The sequence below is a fragment of the Monosiga brevicollis genome, genomic scaffold (assembly GCF_000002865.3).
Source record: "Monosiga brevicollis MX1 MONBRscaffold_31 genomic scaffold, whole genome shotgun sequence".
NCBI classification, from domain to species: Eukaryota; class Choanoflagellata; order Craspedida; family Salpingoecidae; genus Monosiga; species Monosiga brevicollis.
The window spans coordinates 396,374-412,880 of record NW_001865068.1 but is presented as its reverse complement, the minus strand read 5'-3'; the positions used below and the strand labels follow the sequence as shown (position 1 = coordinate 412,880).

Genomic DNA, 16,507 nt, shown 5'->3' with positions numbered 1-16,507 from the left:
ATCGGGCCACGAGCCAGATGCAGCAAGCTGTGAGCAATGTTCGCAATCGCCACGTCAATGTGAGTCCAAACGACCTGGTACAGGAACTGCTCAACTCCAAGCGCCTGCTCGAGTCGCAGCGCGTGCATATGGCCCAGTTTGCCAGTGCTCTCAGCACCATCATGAGTGCCCGCTCCCAAGCCACCTGGCGCGAGCTCAAGCGCCTCTACGACCCCCTGGACCCGGATCGCGACTCGATTCAGCTGCGCCGACTCAATGCTGCCGAGCGTGCCCGCCACGAGCGCGAATTTCTTGCCCTCTTAAACAGCACCATTGATGCTGCCAACTTTGAAGTGCTGCCCCGCGGTCTGTGGTCGCTTCCTCAGCTGACCCCTGGCCTCCAGATGGAGTGCATCCCATCGCTGGACTCAACCCAATGTCCCTGCCCCCCCTTACTCCCCGCCACCGCAGGGGATGTGCTCGCGCAGCTCAAAGAAAAAGTGTCCGTGGAGGGCGTCAAAGTGTCTGTCGATCAGGTATGGCGCTTCCCACCGCACCTCTGCAGGGCTGACCACCAAAAAAAGAACACAGCGTGCTCCTCTTTGGCTCGCATTACCGACACCATTGTCATCAGCACCCCCTTAGTCATATCGAGCCCTGCCAACCTGACCTGATTTAGGATAAATACGAGTTTATTCGAGTATGGACAAGAGGGCGGGCCCGTACACAACAGGTGCACTGGACGCGCCGCGCGTCGAAACTCTTACGCTGGGCGCGGGGCCAACCCGACGTTCAAGATCTTCAACAGATCTACCCGCGCTGCCTCGTCGCGTGCAAGCAAAAGGACCAAATTAGCCTCAAAGTCTTTAAAAACGTTGAAGACGACAAACTCGAGCTGCTCCTGCCGGATATCAAGATTGACATGTCCAATTTTGACCGTAACATGCTCTATGGCACTCTGGCCGTCACGACCGTGACCTTTTTGATGCGCATGAATGCCTCCTTTCAAGATAACCTGGCCTTGGGTCCCGTCAAGGGAGGATTGGCTGCCATTATCATTACCGCCGGTTTCCTTGGCTACCGTCTTTGGGACGGTGTCTCGAATAACCGGCACCGCTACCTGGCCCGCTACCACAAAACGCTGTATTTTCAAAACGTCGCCAGTAACCGCAGCGCACTCGCCCTGCTCATTGATCGGGCCGCCGAGGAAGAATTTGCCGAAACACTCTTGGCCTACTTTGCCCTCGTCACCTCCCCGGGATCACTGACTCATCGTGGGCTTGCCGTGGTGGTTGAAGATCAACTGCTGCGTGACATCTTTGGCGTCCATGTGCAATTTGACACGGAAGATGCAGTCCGCAAGCTCCACGAGCTCAACCTGATTGCCAACACCACCCGTCACTCTCACTTTGGCGTCGAAGCTATCTCCGCCATTCCTCTCCCACAAGCTGCGCAAGCCATGCAGTCCATGACGGCTCGTGACATGCGGGCCCTGCGCTAGCGACACACGCAACAGGCCCGCGGGGCAAGGCAAGACGCTTGGCTTTAAGCTTGGCACTATAAGCAGAGTTTCGTCGCACTCCGTGGCGTGCACCCGGCGGCTTGACTGGATGTGTGTGCCTCACCCTTATTTTTTTTTTTTTTGTTTGTTTGTTTGTTTTTTTCGGCGTGTTCGTTTTTGTTTTTTGTTTGGCTGTTTGTTTTGACACCGACAGCGCAGCTGAGTGCGCATTACGACCATACCGGCACGTAAATTGATGCTTTTGAAGGATTAATCACACCTTGACCGAGCGTTGCCTCGACTCTAATGAGTTTATAAGGCCGGGCTGCTCATGTCGCGCACACAGCGCAGGTAGCTGTCAGACCCCAAACCCACGTCGATGGGCAAAGTGCTTGCGGGCAGTGCGCGATGATGACTGGTATCGAGCGAAACTTGAATCTTGGACACGGGGTGCGAGCCATGGGCACGGGGCCAGTAGCGCCGAAACTCGTCTCCACGCCAAGCTTGCGCGTCAATCTCAAACTTCTTCAAGGCATGCTGCTCGTGCACGGTTCGCGGCACCGTGAGCACCACGCGACGAAGCGTTTCGAGGTGCAGCGACTGAAGCGTAAAGACGTCCATGCTGTACAGGACGTAGTCGCACCAACGGAGCCACTCATTCAGGTTTAGGGACAAGGTCTCGGGTGGAGGCCCGGAGGGAGCAGAGGCGGATGCGGTGCCTGCTGACTGGCCAACATCAGTCTGGCCCACGTTGTCATATAGAAAGCCAAGCGTGGCCAGCGAGAAGGCTGGGCGCTCGCTAAAGTGAGGATACAAATAGCCCTGCACAAAAGCTGAGACACTGAGGCTACACTTGCCAGGACAAGCCTGAAAGCGATTGGGGTCCAACTCCTTGCAACAGCGCACAAAGTAGGCCTGCGCATCCTGCAAGAGCTGCAGGCTTTGATTCTGCCCGTGATGTGCAGGGCCATTGAGCGCAAGTTCGCGTGCCAACTGGTACTCCTCGTAGCCTGGCGCCTCGGGGTTGGGGCTGGTAGCCGAGAAGTCATAAGGCGGAGCCTCCAGGGTGGCCACCACGAGCTGAGCCATGGAGCGCGGTGTACTGAACTCAAGTCCACGCTGGTCCTGCTCGTGTTCCCGAACCTCCTGCTGGGCATGCTTGCTGAGGTTGTCGCCAAATTGAGGGTCGCTAAAGAGCGGGTATTGCCCAAAAATCTCGATACAGCGAGTGAGATAATCGGCCGGCGGGCTCAGCTCGGTGATGCGCACGGGTGGCTGAAGACCAAAAAAGCTCGCCGCTGTCATTTGATCTAAAGCATCATGCTGGCCATCGCCGTTCCAATCCACGTCCTGGTCATATCCTGTACCACCAGCAATGTTGCCAAATGCAAATGGCGCGTCTAGGGCTGCACTGCCATAGACCACCTGTCGTACTGGTACTCTCTGCTCGATGGTGAGGCGTGTCACTTGGCGCGCGGCTGGGAGGATGGCAGGCAGGTTATAGCGCGTGACGTCTGTGTTGCCAAGGCGCATGAGGTTGGCCAGTAGCACGGTGGAGCTGGCATGGCCCACGGCCGCGCCCTCGGCCGCGGCACTGCACCAAACGCCGTCGGCACCACCAGCAACAGCATACAACTGGGCCAGGTCGGCCATGCCCCATTGCTCGTGCACGTGGGCAAGAAGAAGGCCATCATAGGCGCGAGGCTGGGCTTGCCAGCCGCTATGCCAGCCGTTGCAGTCCATGGTCTCGCGTAGCTTCTGGGTCAGGAGCTCGAGATCGGCGGGAGGGTACGCACCAATGGGGTCCTCGAACATGAGACCGATTGGCCGGCGACTGGATTCGAGGCATGCAACGAGGGCCACGAAAGCCAGCACGCGCTGGGGGCAACGATGCATGGCCACGGGGAAGTCGCGCAGATTGAGCATGACCAGCGTGGAGGGGGCCATGTGACGAAAGACGACGTTATCGAGCAGGTTGAGGAGCTGGCTCAGATAGTGGCGGGCAATGATGCTCTCAGACTCGTTGGGCCCTGTTCCTTCTGAGAACTCGGACGGGTGTGCGTGTCGGTAGGCGTCGGTGCGAATGGCGCCCAGGTCAATCTCAATAATAATGTTGCGCACGTGGTACTTCTCCAGCTTAGCCAAGGTGCTGGAAACGTGATCACCGTACCGGTCCTCCGCGCCCAGGGTCATGGTACCATCAGGTGCAATGGCATCGGCCAAATCGCAAAAGGCAAAGCAACGCGAGAGCGGGTTTTCTTCCATGACTGGGGCTAGGTGGGAGGTTTGGGCATTGCTCAAGCTGTCGCTGGCAGACTGCACAACGGGTAGTTGTGTGAGCTGCGTAGAGGTATCGGAGTGGGCGCTTGGATTGGAGCCCGCGCGAGCCGTGAGAGCGGGAGTAGTTGGAGAAGGGCGTTCGCGATGATGGTAAGTGTCGAAGAGCCATGCGAGCCAATCATCCTCCACACGCCAATCATGGCCCAATGCAGCGACAATGAAGAGGTCAAAACCACAGGCCTGGGACCAGCGGAAAATCTTCTTCTTGTCGGGAAGCGTGTGACCGTGAATCGAGCCGACCACAGTCTCGCGGAGCGAGTTGTCGGCAATCAGAATATTGCGCTTCCGCAATATATTGGACAGGCGTTTGGCCTCTTGTGGTGGCACAAAGTCGGGCACCTGAATGGACGACGCTGTCAGGATGGCATCCCCGCACAACAAGTGAGTTGGCGGTTCGCATGCAATCTCCTCGGGGGAAAGGAGATGGCGGGATAGCCACTCGGAAAGCCAGAATGGAAAAGGGATGGGTCAGCCCACACACACACACACACACACACACACACACACACACACACATCTCGAGTCAGAATCACAACGTACCTTCGGGAATCATCGAGGCTCGACGTTTGGCATATTTGGCGCGAGGCGCGGTGCTTCTCCCCTCGGGATCGGCCTCATCCAAAGCCGCTCGTTTGCCGCTCGTTGCCATCCTGTCCTGTGCGATACAAGATCAAACCCCGCCCCGGCCCCGATGAATCGAATCGATCGCGATCGTAAGAACACAGATCGCAAATGTCTTTGGACAGTCTGGCAGCAAGAAAAGAGGGGTGCAGCTGGCACGGAACCGCTTCTTCATACACCACTCCCTACAACCTCACCCCCCAGCCCTTACCTGACTCTTCTCAAAGCGAGCTCCACACTCTGATTGATCAACACTGCAACTCGTCCAACCCTAGATCGTCGAGTGTCTTCTGTCAGCCACTGGTGTGTGTGCGCGCTTTGGTGGGCGGATGATCCGGAAAAGTGGACCCAAACGTCCTGTTGAGTCAACCTGACGTCAAAGGCTGCTGGCCTTGACCATTATACCGTCGGTAGGATCGGCAGCATCCCCGCTGCTATAGCCATCAGAACTTGAACCTCTGGCCTTTGATTTGCCTCCCCACCTGGCTTGCTCCGCCCCGACTGCCATTTCGCGCCCTACCAAACTAGCCGTTACATATTCGAGGGCTGTATTTTAGAATGTTACACTCCCAAATACCACAACGTCCAAAACTACCACACATTCGATTTCTTGTCCTTCTCCCACACACGATTCACACACACACACACACACACACACACACACACACACACACACACACACACACACACACACACACACACACACACACACACACACACACACGCACACATGATTTTCATGTTAGTTTCGATTTGATGTCAGTGTCGCTACAGCACGCGGGAGGGGGGGCGCGGGGGGGGCTTTGAGCGGTTTGGAAGAGCAATCGGAAAGGCAGAGGGGGCACAGAGGAGGAAGCGGGGGGATGGGAGACTGGATTTACAACAGTGTCTGATCGGGCTCATGTGATGCATTCTATGAACTTTTCCTTGAACCCCTAGATCTGACCCTCAGCATGGCCGAGCATCAGCCGCTGCTGACGAGCCAGCCCATCGCCGCGCCGCAGAGCGTCTCGTATGTTTTGCAGCGAGATCTCACCATTGGGCAGTCTGGATCAGCTAGCCAAACTGAGGATGACCGGCTGCCCCCCAACAGCCGGCTGGGTGCCGACAGCGGCAACTATCGTAATTGCTTCATCATGGCAGCCAGGAAGCTCTTCTTTGCTCCCCTCTTCTGCATCGGCTACAGTTGTCGCCTTTGGGCTTGCCCGCCCCGCGTGCATGGCATCGAGCCCGAAGCCACGCTCTTGCCTCCGTCTGAACAGCGCCAGCTACTCGCCATGCTGCAAGGATCCTGGGGGCTGCGTGACGATGGCCAACCTCGCCGTCCGCGCGAAATGCACGTTTTCCCCCCTTGGTCCCATCTACATGGCCAGGCACTGGTGGAGAACGACCTCCTCATTTTCTCGGGTGGCATCATCTCCACCTTTATGGGCCGCAATCACCTGCGCGACCGCGTTGTTGGGGACTTTGTCACCCAGATCAAATTCTGGCGCAGCCCAAGTGGCACGCTGTACATGGATCGCCTCGGCTCGATCATGGACCTGAGTCGATTGACAACCGAGCATCGCATCGTCATCATCAACGCCTTTGGTGAATATTTCGAGCTCTTTCGCTGAGCGAGACTCGACCCCGCTCAAATTCGGACCGATACCGTTCTAGATGTTGGTGGTTGGCACGCATACCTGCCTTCGCCAAGACTGCCTTTGCAAATACCTTTTTTCTTGAGTGTTGTGTTGTCACCTGTGTGCTTTCCTTATGATACAAAGGCCCGGTGCTGTGCACAAAAGGCCGCCTTTCCGAATACTGCTTCCGTGTCTTGTCACCTGTGTGCTTTCTTTATGATACAACGGCTGGTGCTGGGCACCAGCTTCTCAGCTTGTTACCCCGCCCATCTCATTGATCTTGATGGTCTGGTCCTCTGAAATGTGTGCACATTAGAACAATTGCATGTGTTCTCACATTCCGAAAGTGCTCGACCCAAAGTGCGAAGAGAATTCACGATTAATTGGACGGAATCACCCCTTTCGCGTAAGGCACGCCGGGCATCGCGCGCATGGATGAGAGGGGGCCGGGACGCTCCAAATGGTGATAATATCATGAGGCAATGGCTGAACGGGCCGACTTAAATCGTGTTGTTCAGGTAAGGGATGATCATGTTGTTCTTCAGCCAGGAAAGAGTAAACTGCATGTGGTTGCTACGCATGACGGACCCAGGAGGAAAGACGACTGTCAGCGCGATAGACAGCGTACCTCGGGTACGGGCGCAGCACCATGATAAACAACCCCAATGCGAGTCAAATCAAAAGAAAACAAACCCAGGGCAGGAAGCCTCAATGAGGTCGCCGCGCTTGTCAAGCTCCTGGAGGCCGATCCAGTCTTCGGTGTAGATGCTCTGGTTGCGCATGGGCACAATCTACATCGAAAGCGTGCAACCCCGTCCGCGAAGCCGCCAAGCAAAGTGAGTGAGTCGAAGGGGGAAATTGACTTCAAACCCGGGGCAAGATCGCGGCCTTGGGCAGGACTAACCGTGCTCTCGGCGCCTTCCGCGAAAGCACCAAACCATTCGCTCTCACGAGGAATCACGGTCGTGTCTTCGGCAAACCTGAGTGCAACCATAAGCTTGAGCGAGATCGGCGTCGACCATCCCGAACCAGCGCAATTCCAGAGCAAAAAAAAATAAAAGTCAAAACGCACTTGACCAGCACCAGCTTGTTGAGAGACACCAAGTTCTCCTTGTAGGTGGCGTTCTTCTGCTCACGCTCGTTGCTACGATAAAGAGCAACGGATAATGAGGGTGAGGAATGGGCGACAAGATGCTACCGGCCTGTGCAATGCGTCCGGCCTTGGTGTACGCACTTGATGTCAGCAAGGAAGATGTTGCGCTCGCGGTAAGCCTGTTGTGCACCACATGCACCCGGGCAAATGAGCTCTCAGATGGGAGCACGGGGCAACCGGCATCGAGTTTAGTTGACCCTAGCTGCCAAGGCAAGAGTCAAGAAAACCATCAAACAAAGTTGCCCAATCACCCACCGTCATGTTATATGGGGAACGGAAGTATTGAGCTTGCACCTGCCAGTCACGAACGCCGTCGGCATAGGCGCCCAGGGTCAACAGCTTGGCGACATCCTCGCAAATGGTCATGTTGGTGGCTATAATTTTAAAGTTTTGTCACAGATGGCAAGCAAAGCCAAACGGAAAAAACGACAGGACATAAAAGGCACAAAAAGGCACGAGCGTGAGGATGGCCCTGAATTGCAAGAGGAAAATTGCTGCCATCTGCTCAATACATGTGACGATAAAGCATCGAGCGTCAAAGCGGAGGCGCCTCTTGCTTACCAACACAGTCGGGAATCTCCGCGACGCCCATGTGCTGGCCACCCATGGTAACCTATGTGTCCAGCCAAAAGTTGAGCCTGGGATGGGCAGGGTTTGGCATTTCTGGTGGGAGCGGTGGAAAACCGAACCAAATTGTGCACAGGCGGATCATTGCAGCGCTCAACGTAGGCGCGCAGAAATTGGCCGCCTTGGCTAAAGCCAATGGCGTTGAAGCCATCCGCCAGCTTGGGGTCGGCCTTGAGCTGCCACGAGTGGTGGTATGACCGGATGGTGAGAAGATGCCGGTGCAGGCAGGGTTTGATCCAGAGCAATCCTATTGCCAATCCCGTTGCTGTTTTTCGCCAACTTTCCAGTGCAAGGATCTGACTGTCATCTGCGAAGGCTTACCATGGTGCAGACCTTGTCCACCTGGGTGTTCATGTTGGCGAAAAAGTCCATAAACTCGTCTTCGATCTGGTTCTCCCCGAGCTGTCAAGGGCAAGCACAGCAACTGGCTTGAGTGGCTAGAGAGAAGAAAAGCAAAGTAGATGGGGGGGGGGGGGGGGGCACGAAACGCAGAGGTCAGTGTGTCGGGCGCTGTCTTACCATGATGCTGTTCACGTAGATTCCAGGGACAGTGGCCTCAATCTCCTTCTTGACAGCACCCATGGAGAAGGGAAGGCAGCAGGTATCACCCTGCGATCAATCAAGCACCAGATGAAAAGCGCGAAGAGATCGAACAGTGAGTCGGGCTGCGAAGGGAGATCGCAAGATCTAAACCCGCCCCTCGATCGAACCGGCATCACATACAAACACACACACACACACACACACACACACACACACACACACACACACACATCAAAAAGTAAGATCCAACATACCATGCCGTGCCAGATCACGGTCGGCCGCGGATTGGCCGCGACCAGGGCTGACAGCGCCACCGCTGCCAAAATCATCGCACGCATCATCTTCATCATCGATCTGATCACTGAGAGAGAGAGAGAGAGAGAGAGAGAGAGAGAGAGAGAGAGGACTGGGGATGAAGAAAAGTCAGAGAAGGGTAGATGTGCAAGTTGAGACTCAGAGAGTGATACAGGTGCTCATCAGACCGACATGTGTGAAGTAATGAGAATAAAGAGAAGTAAACAATTTATTGCGTTTTATCAGAGAAGTGTTCATGTTCACACACGCACACCAGAGAGATGATGTGCGATCAACAGACTCTCACATCATGTTACAGAAGTAAAATACTTTATCAACTAGAACGCGTGTGTGTGTGTGTGTGTGTGTGTGTGTGCATTTGCTTGAAGCTTTTGGCAGCGGCAGTGGCAGTGACCGTGCCCAGTGACCGTGCCCAGTGACCGTGCCCAGTGACAGTGGCAGCTTTATTGCGTGCAGTTTTGGGTAAAGTTTGGTGGTAGCGGCAGTTGTTACATCGGTGCCATGGCCACGGGAGCAGAGGTATGTGAATGAAGCCACATGTCGAGGGCAAGAGCAGGGCAGTGGCTTTTTGATGTTGTCGTCTGTGCGGGTCTCCAGGCTTCCCGGTTTGAGACGGCAGTGGCCGAAGCGCCGCGACATGATGGATCCCACCGGCTTGCGCCGCCCCGCTTGGATGACGGCGCTCAACGGGCAGAACAGGCTCATATTCGAACCGAGTGCGTGCAGTGTCACTGCGTTGCTTGAGGTTTTTTCTGAACGGAAGCAGACTTTTACATGGAAAGCGGTGCACACTCCGTTCGCCCAATGACAAACATACACTTCCCACCAAAGGGTTTGCGTCCACACAAATATGAACCACGCCGGATCAGTCATACGCGCAGTGGCGTGCCCCTTCTGTCAGGGGGGGGCCTCCAACAAACATCAGACACTGGAGCATCAGCCAGCCAACCTGCGAATTCATCGCTGTGCAACCCTCCCAGACACCACTCAAACACATGCTTCGAGTTTATCCCCAAGTCCACCTTCGAGTCATCTCAAGCCTGCGACCTGTCAACCATGAGCCATGGCTTGCTGCTCCGACCATCTTGGGATTCATGATGTCTGCCCTGTCTGCATAACCTGCCATGTCCCCCATCCTTCTCAGTCCGGCAAAAAGTCAGCGCAATCTGTTTATTGGACGCCTCGCTTATGAAGCCACCGACGCTGACCTTCGTGCCACCTTTGAACCAATTGGCAAGGTACATCTGCCTCTGCCTCACGCTCTGACAACTGAGCTGTTCAAAGGAAATTCTCTGTGGCCAACGCTTTGCCTCTCTGGCAACCTTGCGCACGCCCTTGGAACATCTCGATACTGCACTGGCCTGACACGCACCCCGCCTCTTGTTTCTCGATGCCTCGACCAATGACGTGCTGCTTTGCAAACCCATGGCGATGATCAGCTGGAACAGGTGGTGGTCCACATGGATGTGCGCACTCAGCGATCACAGGGCTTTGGTTTTGTGAAATTCGCCAACCCAGAGGATGCATTGCGGGCCCGGATCGAACTCAAGGATGCACTTATCTGTGGACGGCCCTTTGTCATGGAGCAAGCGCGGCGCTCGCGTGGCTGGTCGCCGAGCCCGGGTACCTACAAAGGACGGCGTGAAAACGATTTTACCCGACAACCGCGGAGATTCCCGTGAGTACCCAACGCTACTGCCTCTACGTCCAAGGGCGCAAAACTACCCAAAGCCGTCGAGCCCTTGCCCTGCAATGCTAGCCTGCGCCAGTGGCTCCTTGCCTCTTTGATCGTACCCTCTAGTTCATATTGTCATACCGTGTGCTGTTTTCAGTCGAGTATTCTTTGCGTTGCCCTCAGCTTCACCTTCCACCCTGCAACGACGCTTACAGAGATGACCTTCGTGACCGTGATCGGCCCCGTTTTGATGACCGCGACCGGGCCCGCTTTGATGACCGCGACCGGCCCCGCTTCGATGACCGCGATCGGCCCCGCTTCGATGACCGCGATCGACCCCGCTTCGATGACCGCGATCGGCCCCGTTTTGATGACCGTGATCGGCCCCGCTTCGATGACCGCGATCGACCCCGCTTCGATGACCGCGATCGGCCCCGTTTTGATGACCGTGATAGACCCTGGTACCCAGAACACAGACAGCCTACCACGACCGATCCATATGCAGGACAGCCTCCGCCTCGCTTGATGGAGCGACCTTCGCCAGCCCGCGTAAGCCTCCTATTTTACACCGCCTTATGTATCTGCCGGGTAGACGGAGGAGCAAGCAAAACCACACGCTGCCTGCCTCGTCTGGTGAAAAGATTCATGGTCTGATGCCGGTGACATTATCCATGCATGTAGCGAGACTTCCCAACCCCAGCCTACGACGCAGACCGCCGTGCTGATGGCCCCTCCAGGTTGGTGATTGTGTTGATATTGTACAGCTATCAAGAATTAGCGAATTAGCAAGTATCTGATGAAATTGTACATGCGTGTCGAGTCTGACCGTTGCGATGTGCCACGCTTTTCAGGGCGTACGACCAGCGCATAGCCCCACCCCCGCCAGAGGCACGCCAGGCGTTTGACCGCTACGGATCATCCACCTATGCCAGCGATAGTAGCCGCAGCCGTGAGCCGTTGTCATCCAGCACTGCCTACGTGCCGCCTCAAGCAGACTATGCCAGTGGCCAAGTCCGTCCGTCTCACTCCAACTATACCCGTGATGCCCCACCTCCACGAGAGATGCACACCTCAACTTACAGCCACGACCAGCCGCACTATATGCACGATGCCTACCGTCGCGAACCGATGGCTCCGCCCTCGCGCACTGGGGAGCTGCGCGACCCTTTACCCCGAGAACGTGATGCGCAATATCGGAGGGCGCCATCGCCTCGTCAAGAAGCTTACGAGCGCCCTGTTCCTCGCGGCTACGAGCGTGAGCACACTCGAGCAGCCCCAGCTACCGGCCTCGACTATGTGGGTGTCGCCCCACCCCCGACGCGTGATTATGTGCGGGCCGCCCCACCCCCACAGCGAGACCATGCTCGCTACTGAGGCTTGGAGCATTGACCTGCTCCGAGTCGCCTTGCAACGCAGACTCGAATTCACTTTCTTGGTTGACGTTTTCTCCCGTGCCTCCACACGCGTCACAGCTCATCTGTGCAAGGGTCATGCAGACACACAGGAGCACAATCCGTGCTGCTCTTCAGTGTCCAGATTCTAGTCTTTGAAAGTCAAATTTCCCCAAATTCGATCATCATGGAGCCTGATTCAGCCCGATGGCAGCCAGAGACTAGACATGTAGCTAAAAAGAACGTAAATGCTCAATCAAAGATGAAGAGGGCGCGGGACTTGGCAGACGCAATTGTTAAGAGTATTGAGCGAGGAAGAAGACGCTTGAGCTAAGCTGTAGTAGCGGCGACTGCATGAAAATCGACTCACAGTTTGGATTTGCCGCGAACATTTTCTCATCCTCTTGTTTTTTGGAATGGTAGACAATGACTCTCTTGACTTGAAATTCTGTCGACTTCCTTATGGCAACCATCGATTGTGCTCCCCCACCCCCACTCACACACACACGCACGCGCACACGCACTCACACACATACTTCAATCCTATCCTCCTCAGCCCGCCCAACAGTCAAACGACCGGAAATAATCATCATAATCACATGAAAACTCAACGAAAAGTTAAAAAAATCTCTCTCTCTCTCTCTCTCTCTCTCTCACTCACTCATGAAGCTGGAGCCCTTTTTTGTGGTTTTTGGGGCTGGACTGCAATGTCCCATTGCTGCTTCATCTTGGGTCGCAATTTTTGATGCCTTGGCGCTGTGAGTGCGGTCAAGCACAGCCTGCTGAGCTGATTGCATGCAGGGTACTTGGGGTAAACACAGGTTGATTGCTCGTGGGGGGCATTTATTCTCAAAGCAATCACAGAGCGTCTGTTGTGCTCGAGCATTTTGCTGCATCAGATCGAAAGTTGGACCAAGGACACTTCAGAGGCGACCTCAGACATCGCGATGCAGGGGTGGCGGCAGTGCCTTGTTCAAGGCGGCTCTCGGGGTATCGGGTTGGAGTTTGTCAAACGTCTTTTGGCCTTGTCTCATGTGGACACGGTCGTTGCGACCTGCCGACGTCCCGATGAGAGTGAGGATTTGCAAGAGCTGCAGCGGCAAAACTCTGACCGCCTCCACCTCTACCCTTTGGATTTGACCAGTGCTGCCAGCATCAAGACAGCTGGCGAGACCATTCGCGGTGAGCATCAGGCGCCGTTCCACCTGGTCCTCAACTGTGCAGGCTTCTTGCATTCAGCAGCAGACCGGCACTTGCCAGAAAAGTCCCTCCCAGAGCTTGACTATCAGTTCATGTTGCGCAACTTCCAGGTTTGATCAAACCCTGTCCTCTCGTACCCCGTCTGATGTTGCTGCAGAGCCGTTTCCACAATGTGCCTCAACACGCTCATCTTATGTGTGCGCTCTCTGCTCTGGATAGATCAATGCTTTCGGTCCGATTCTCATGGCCCAGGAACTGGCACCGTATGTGATATGACGTTGGGCCTCGTCTCATCTATCAGCCGTTCTGGGCTTCCTTCTCGTTCAGAAGTCAATTGATAGGATGCCGGAAATGATTCCCCACTCACCGGCCCTGCTTGCGTCTAGTTTACTCAAGCACGACGAACACGCCATTTTGGCCTCCATCTCTGCTCGCATTGGCTCCATCTCTGACAACCGTCTGGGTGGCTGGTATTCTTGTGCGTTGGACAACTGGTGATCGCGAGTGCTGCTCGTGTGGCCCAGTACCACTCTGATCCCGCGGAAAAACACTTGCCTCACGTCCTTGGTTTCTTGCCCTGCCAATTCTCTCCATGACCACCACAGACAGGGCCTCCAAGGCGGCGCAGAATCAGTTTGCCGTGACATTGAGCCACGAATTTCGTCGGACTCACCCGAATGTTACGGTCCTTCAAATGCACCCTGGTACAGTCGCCACCGACCTTTCCAAGCCATTCCAGGTGAGATTGTGCTTGCAGCCGCTCAAACGACGTATCATGTTTCGCGACAACAGTCCGTTGATCTTGTCGCCGACTTGCATGCTTTTCCCGCCAGAGCAACGTCAAGTCGGAAAAACTCTTCACAACAGAATTTGCTGTTGGACAACTACTGAGCAACGTTCTCAACCGTGCAGAAGATCCCAAAGAGTTTTCTGGTCGCTTTTATGCCTGGTCAGTTTTGTGATCATGCCACCGGGTGCTTTGTTTCAAACGTGCTGCCATTTGCAAACCTCGGTTCATGCTCAAGACCGATGCACCAACGTTGCACGTGACAGGGACGGTTCGGAGATCCCATGGTAAGATGGAGCAAGGTGGCTTGCATCAACTGTGGAAAAGCAATCTACCATACAATCGAATTAATAAAACTTCTGGAGCAGACGACATGGCATTCTTTGACGCAGAGTCTCAAAAGAAATTTCGGGCAGCCGCGCAGTGCCACACGTGCAAAGACAAGAGGAACTACCACAAAAGCAATGCCAGAAACAGTGCCAAGCCACATCTTTCAGTCGCTCATGAAAGCCATGAGAAGCAGAAGAGGACAAGACAGCAAGGTGGGCCTCAAGCACACAACAAGCGCGTTGCAGCAAGTCAGCAAGCAAACAACCAGCCATGACCACACGCGCGTATCCTAAAAGAGAAACAAAAAGTGCCAACGAAACGCGACCAAAGTAGCAATACAAGAACCAGACACGGAAAAGAAAGCAAGGTGGCGCACAAGCACAGAAAGCACAGCAATAACGCCAAAGAAGCAAGAAACAAAAATCCAAGAGACACAGACACACACAAAAACAAATAAACAAACAAAGGAACAAAGAAGGTCATCGCCACAAGTAGATCAGAGATTTGGGGTTCATGCCGTTGACTTGTTCGTGGACAAGTGTGTGGCTCCGAGTTGAGCTTCAAGTGCCTCCAGCTCTTGAGACACGGCAAGGTCCTGCTCCTTCAATTCGCGCACTTCAGCCGCCAGCCTTGCGAGGGGCGGCAGCTCCCAGTAACTGCGCCAGCAGTAAAGGTTGCGCCAAAGGACGATGGCTTGAGGTCGTGGGGAAGGACAGATTGTTCCCTTGTTTACAGCGGCATCGTAGAGTGGGTTGGCAAACCGCGGCCTTTGTTCTGGCTGTGGGCGGGTATGGGCGCACCAAATATGTTGGTCACTCGTGAGGACAGGTGCCAGGCTTCGGGTACGTCTCTTGATTTGCGCGGCGTTCTCAGCAAAGGCGGACACGGTGCGTGCAGACATTGCGCAAAATCTCACCGAGAGGGCATGGCGCCAAAAGCAACGAGTCTTCTTGTCCAATTGCTCAGCAGCTCGCATGGCCTCACAGTCCCCGACGAATGTGCCTGTTATTGTCATACGGAACAGCAGGTGAGGTCCACCGGAAACGTTAGCAAAAACAGCTAAAGTCAGCGCACGCTTACCGAAAACACAGCTGTATGACTGCATATACAGCTCCATCAAGAAGCTCTCATTAAACTCGAAAGCGGCGCAAAATTGAAAGTAGCTCTGTTGGTATCGAGGCCAAGCAGCGAGCGATTGTGAGGAACAGCGCTAGGCGTAGCGAGTGGACGGATATGTTGCACCACGCGAAGCAAACCTGATAAACACAATCGAGAAAGAGCAAAAAAACCGGGGCACGTTCGGTTTTGTTGTGGCGTGTCAACGGTGACCAACGCGATGCGAATGGGTGGCCGGCATGTAGCCACTCCTTCTCCACTAGTTTGCAAAAGCTAGTATACATCATGGCGACAGGCCCAAATATAAAAAAGCAGGGCACGACAAGGACTGATTAGCAAAGTCGTGAACCATGGCATGCTTCCAGATCTCAAGCGCGCACTCGAGATCTGTTCCTGTTCCTGACGCTTGGACGCACCCTTCCAAGGTTCGAAAGTATGGGTCCATGTACAATTGAGCCAGGGCCACGACAATGCAGGTGATGTCGGTTCCATGTGATCCGTGGACCACGACAGGTTGCTGTTCGTGCTCCAAGCAGGTGACAGCTTGAAGGGCCGCGGACAGTGCATCGCGCACCGTGCTCAGCCAATTGCTCGCGTTCAACTGTGGAAGAATTCGAAATGAAACACCATGAGCCAGGGAAGGCACGGCAAGGCTGAGTAGTGGAGGGGGGCATCTGACCTTTTCCAAAAACTTGCTGGCGTCTAGCGAGGGATCCTGACACGCTTCCAGCAGCTTGGAGAGGGAATCAGCAAGGATGGGCCAGGCTGCAATGTCAAGCATTTTCCGACTCCATCCGTAGTACTTGTCAATTACTTCGAGACCACCACCCTATTCATTGCACCATGAAGTGCGGTTAAGAAAATTGGGAATGGGGCATTGCATGCACTGGGCCAAATTGGCGGCGAAATAGCTCGAGCAAGAAACATGAGAACACCCCCCCCCCCCATGCAAAGAGTAACAGTCACCTTGCTGCGGTGGGTGCTCGCGACACTCGATGTACGGGTGTCTAAGATGAGGCCTTGTTTGACGTCGGCCGTGCTGAGCACCATGCGCAGCATCTGTTCATCCTCGTACTTGCGCTTGCCGCTGGAGCCTGCCAGGGGTTGTCCTGAACGCAGCAAAGGCATCTAGCCAAGAGCAACCACGGGCAAGGGCGGCGTCAGCTTCAGGAAATTTTGGAGCTGGTTGAGGCGGGAAGTGGGATCAGTGTGTGGAGGCGAACCTTGGTTTTTGGATGAAGGAAGCAAAGCATGGGAAATCGACCATTCTGGCGATATTTGGAGACGCTTCTTGAGAACATCATCGT

The 16,507-nt window shown here is 55.0% G+C and overlaps 7 protein-coding genes across 7 annotated transcripts; 4 read left to right on the top strand and 3 right to left on the bottom strand.

The window, feature by feature from the left end:
- Nucleotides 1-17: 17 nt before the first annotated feature.
- MONBRDRAFT_29105 (uncharacterized protein) lies at nucleotides 18-1,480 on the top strand (the record flags this gene model as incomplete). Its single annotated transcript, XM_001749564.1, has 3 exons — nucleotides 18-345; nucleotides 451-515; nucleotides 659-1,480. The coding sequence occupies 3 exons, from the start codon at nucleotides 18-20 to the stop codon at nucleotides 1,478-1,480; spliced, it is 1,215 nt and encodes a 404-aa protein (XP_001749616.1).
- A 312-nt stretch (nucleotides 1,481-1,792) lies between these two features.
- On the bottom strand, nucleotides 1,793-4,469 carry MONBRDRAFT_29104 (uncharacterized protein; the record flags this gene model as incomplete). Its single annotated transcript, XM_001749500.1, has 2 exons — nucleotides 1,793-4,173; nucleotides 4,361-4,469. The coding sequence occupies 2 exons, from the start codon at nucleotides 4,467-4,469 to the stop codon at nucleotides 1,793-1,795; spliced, it is 2,490 nt and encodes an 829-aa protein (XP_001749552.1).
- A 925-nt stretch (nucleotides 4,470-5,394) lies between these two features.
- On the top strand, nucleotides 5,395-6,057 carry MONBRDRAFT_29103 (uncharacterized protein; the record flags this gene model as incomplete). The annotated part of the gene is made up of 1 exon (XM_001749563.1): nucleotides 5,395-6,057. One exon carries the CDS (start codon nucleotides 5,395-5,397, stop codon nucleotides 6,055-6,057), a length of 663 nt encoding a protein of 220 aa, XP_001749615.1.
- Nucleotides 6,058-6,563: 506 nt separating this feature from the next.
- On the bottom strand, nucleotides 6,564-9,406 carry MONBRDRAFT_29102 (uncharacterized protein; the record flags this gene model as incomplete). The annotated part of the gene is made up of 12 exons (XM_001749499.1): nucleotides 6,564-6,636; nucleotides 6,757-6,854; nucleotides 6,968-7,043; nucleotides 7,136-7,207; nucleotides 7,298-7,335; nucleotides 7,472-7,590; nucleotides 7,778-7,829; nucleotides 7,906-8,019; nucleotides 8,165-8,245; nucleotides 8,363-8,452; nucleotides 8,554-8,792; nucleotides 9,109-9,406. 12 exons carry the CDS (start codon nucleotides 9,404-9,406, stop codon nucleotides 6,564-6,566), a joined length of 1,350 nt encoding a protein of 449 aa, XP_001749551.1.
- A 755-nt stretch (nucleotides 9,407-10,161) lies between these two features.
- MONBRDRAFT_29101 (uncharacterized protein) lies at nucleotides 10,162-11,750 on the top strand (the record flags this gene model as incomplete). Its single annotated transcript, XM_001749562.1, has 4 exons — nucleotides 10,162-10,379; nucleotides 10,592-10,925; nucleotides 11,058-11,113; nucleotides 11,228-11,750. 4 exons carry the CDS (start codon nucleotides 10,162-10,164, stop codon nucleotides 11,748-11,750), a joined length of 1,131 nt encoding a protein of 376 aa, XP_001749614.1.
- A 964-nt stretch (nucleotides 11,751-12,714) lies between these two features.
- Nucleotides 12,715-13,929, top strand: MONBRDRAFT_11730 (uncharacterized protein; the record flags this gene model as incomplete). Its single annotated transcript, XM_001749561.1, has 4 exons — nucleotides 12,715-13,077; nucleotides 13,295-13,445; nucleotides 13,573-13,706; nucleotides 13,801-13,929. 4 exons carry the CDS (start codon nucleotides 12,715-12,717, stop codon nucleotides 13,927-13,929), a joined length of 777 nt encoding a protein of 258 aa, XP_001749613.1.
- Nucleotides 13,930-14,701: 772 nt separating this feature from the next.
- On the bottom strand, nucleotides 14,702-16,504 carry MONBRDRAFT_29099 (uncharacterized protein; the record flags this gene model as incomplete). The annotated part of the gene is made up of 8 exons (XM_001749498.1): nucleotides 14,702-14,740; nucleotides 15,001-15,086; nucleotides 15,165-15,249; nucleotides 15,341-15,473; nucleotides 15,617-15,801; nucleotides 15,880-16,029; nucleotides 16,167-16,328; nucleotides 16,424-16,504. 8 exons carry the CDS (start codon nucleotides 16,502-16,504, stop codon nucleotides 14,702-14,704), a joined length of 921 nt encoding a protein of 306 aa, XP_001749550.1.
- Nucleotides 16,505-16,507: the final 3 nt, after the last annotated feature.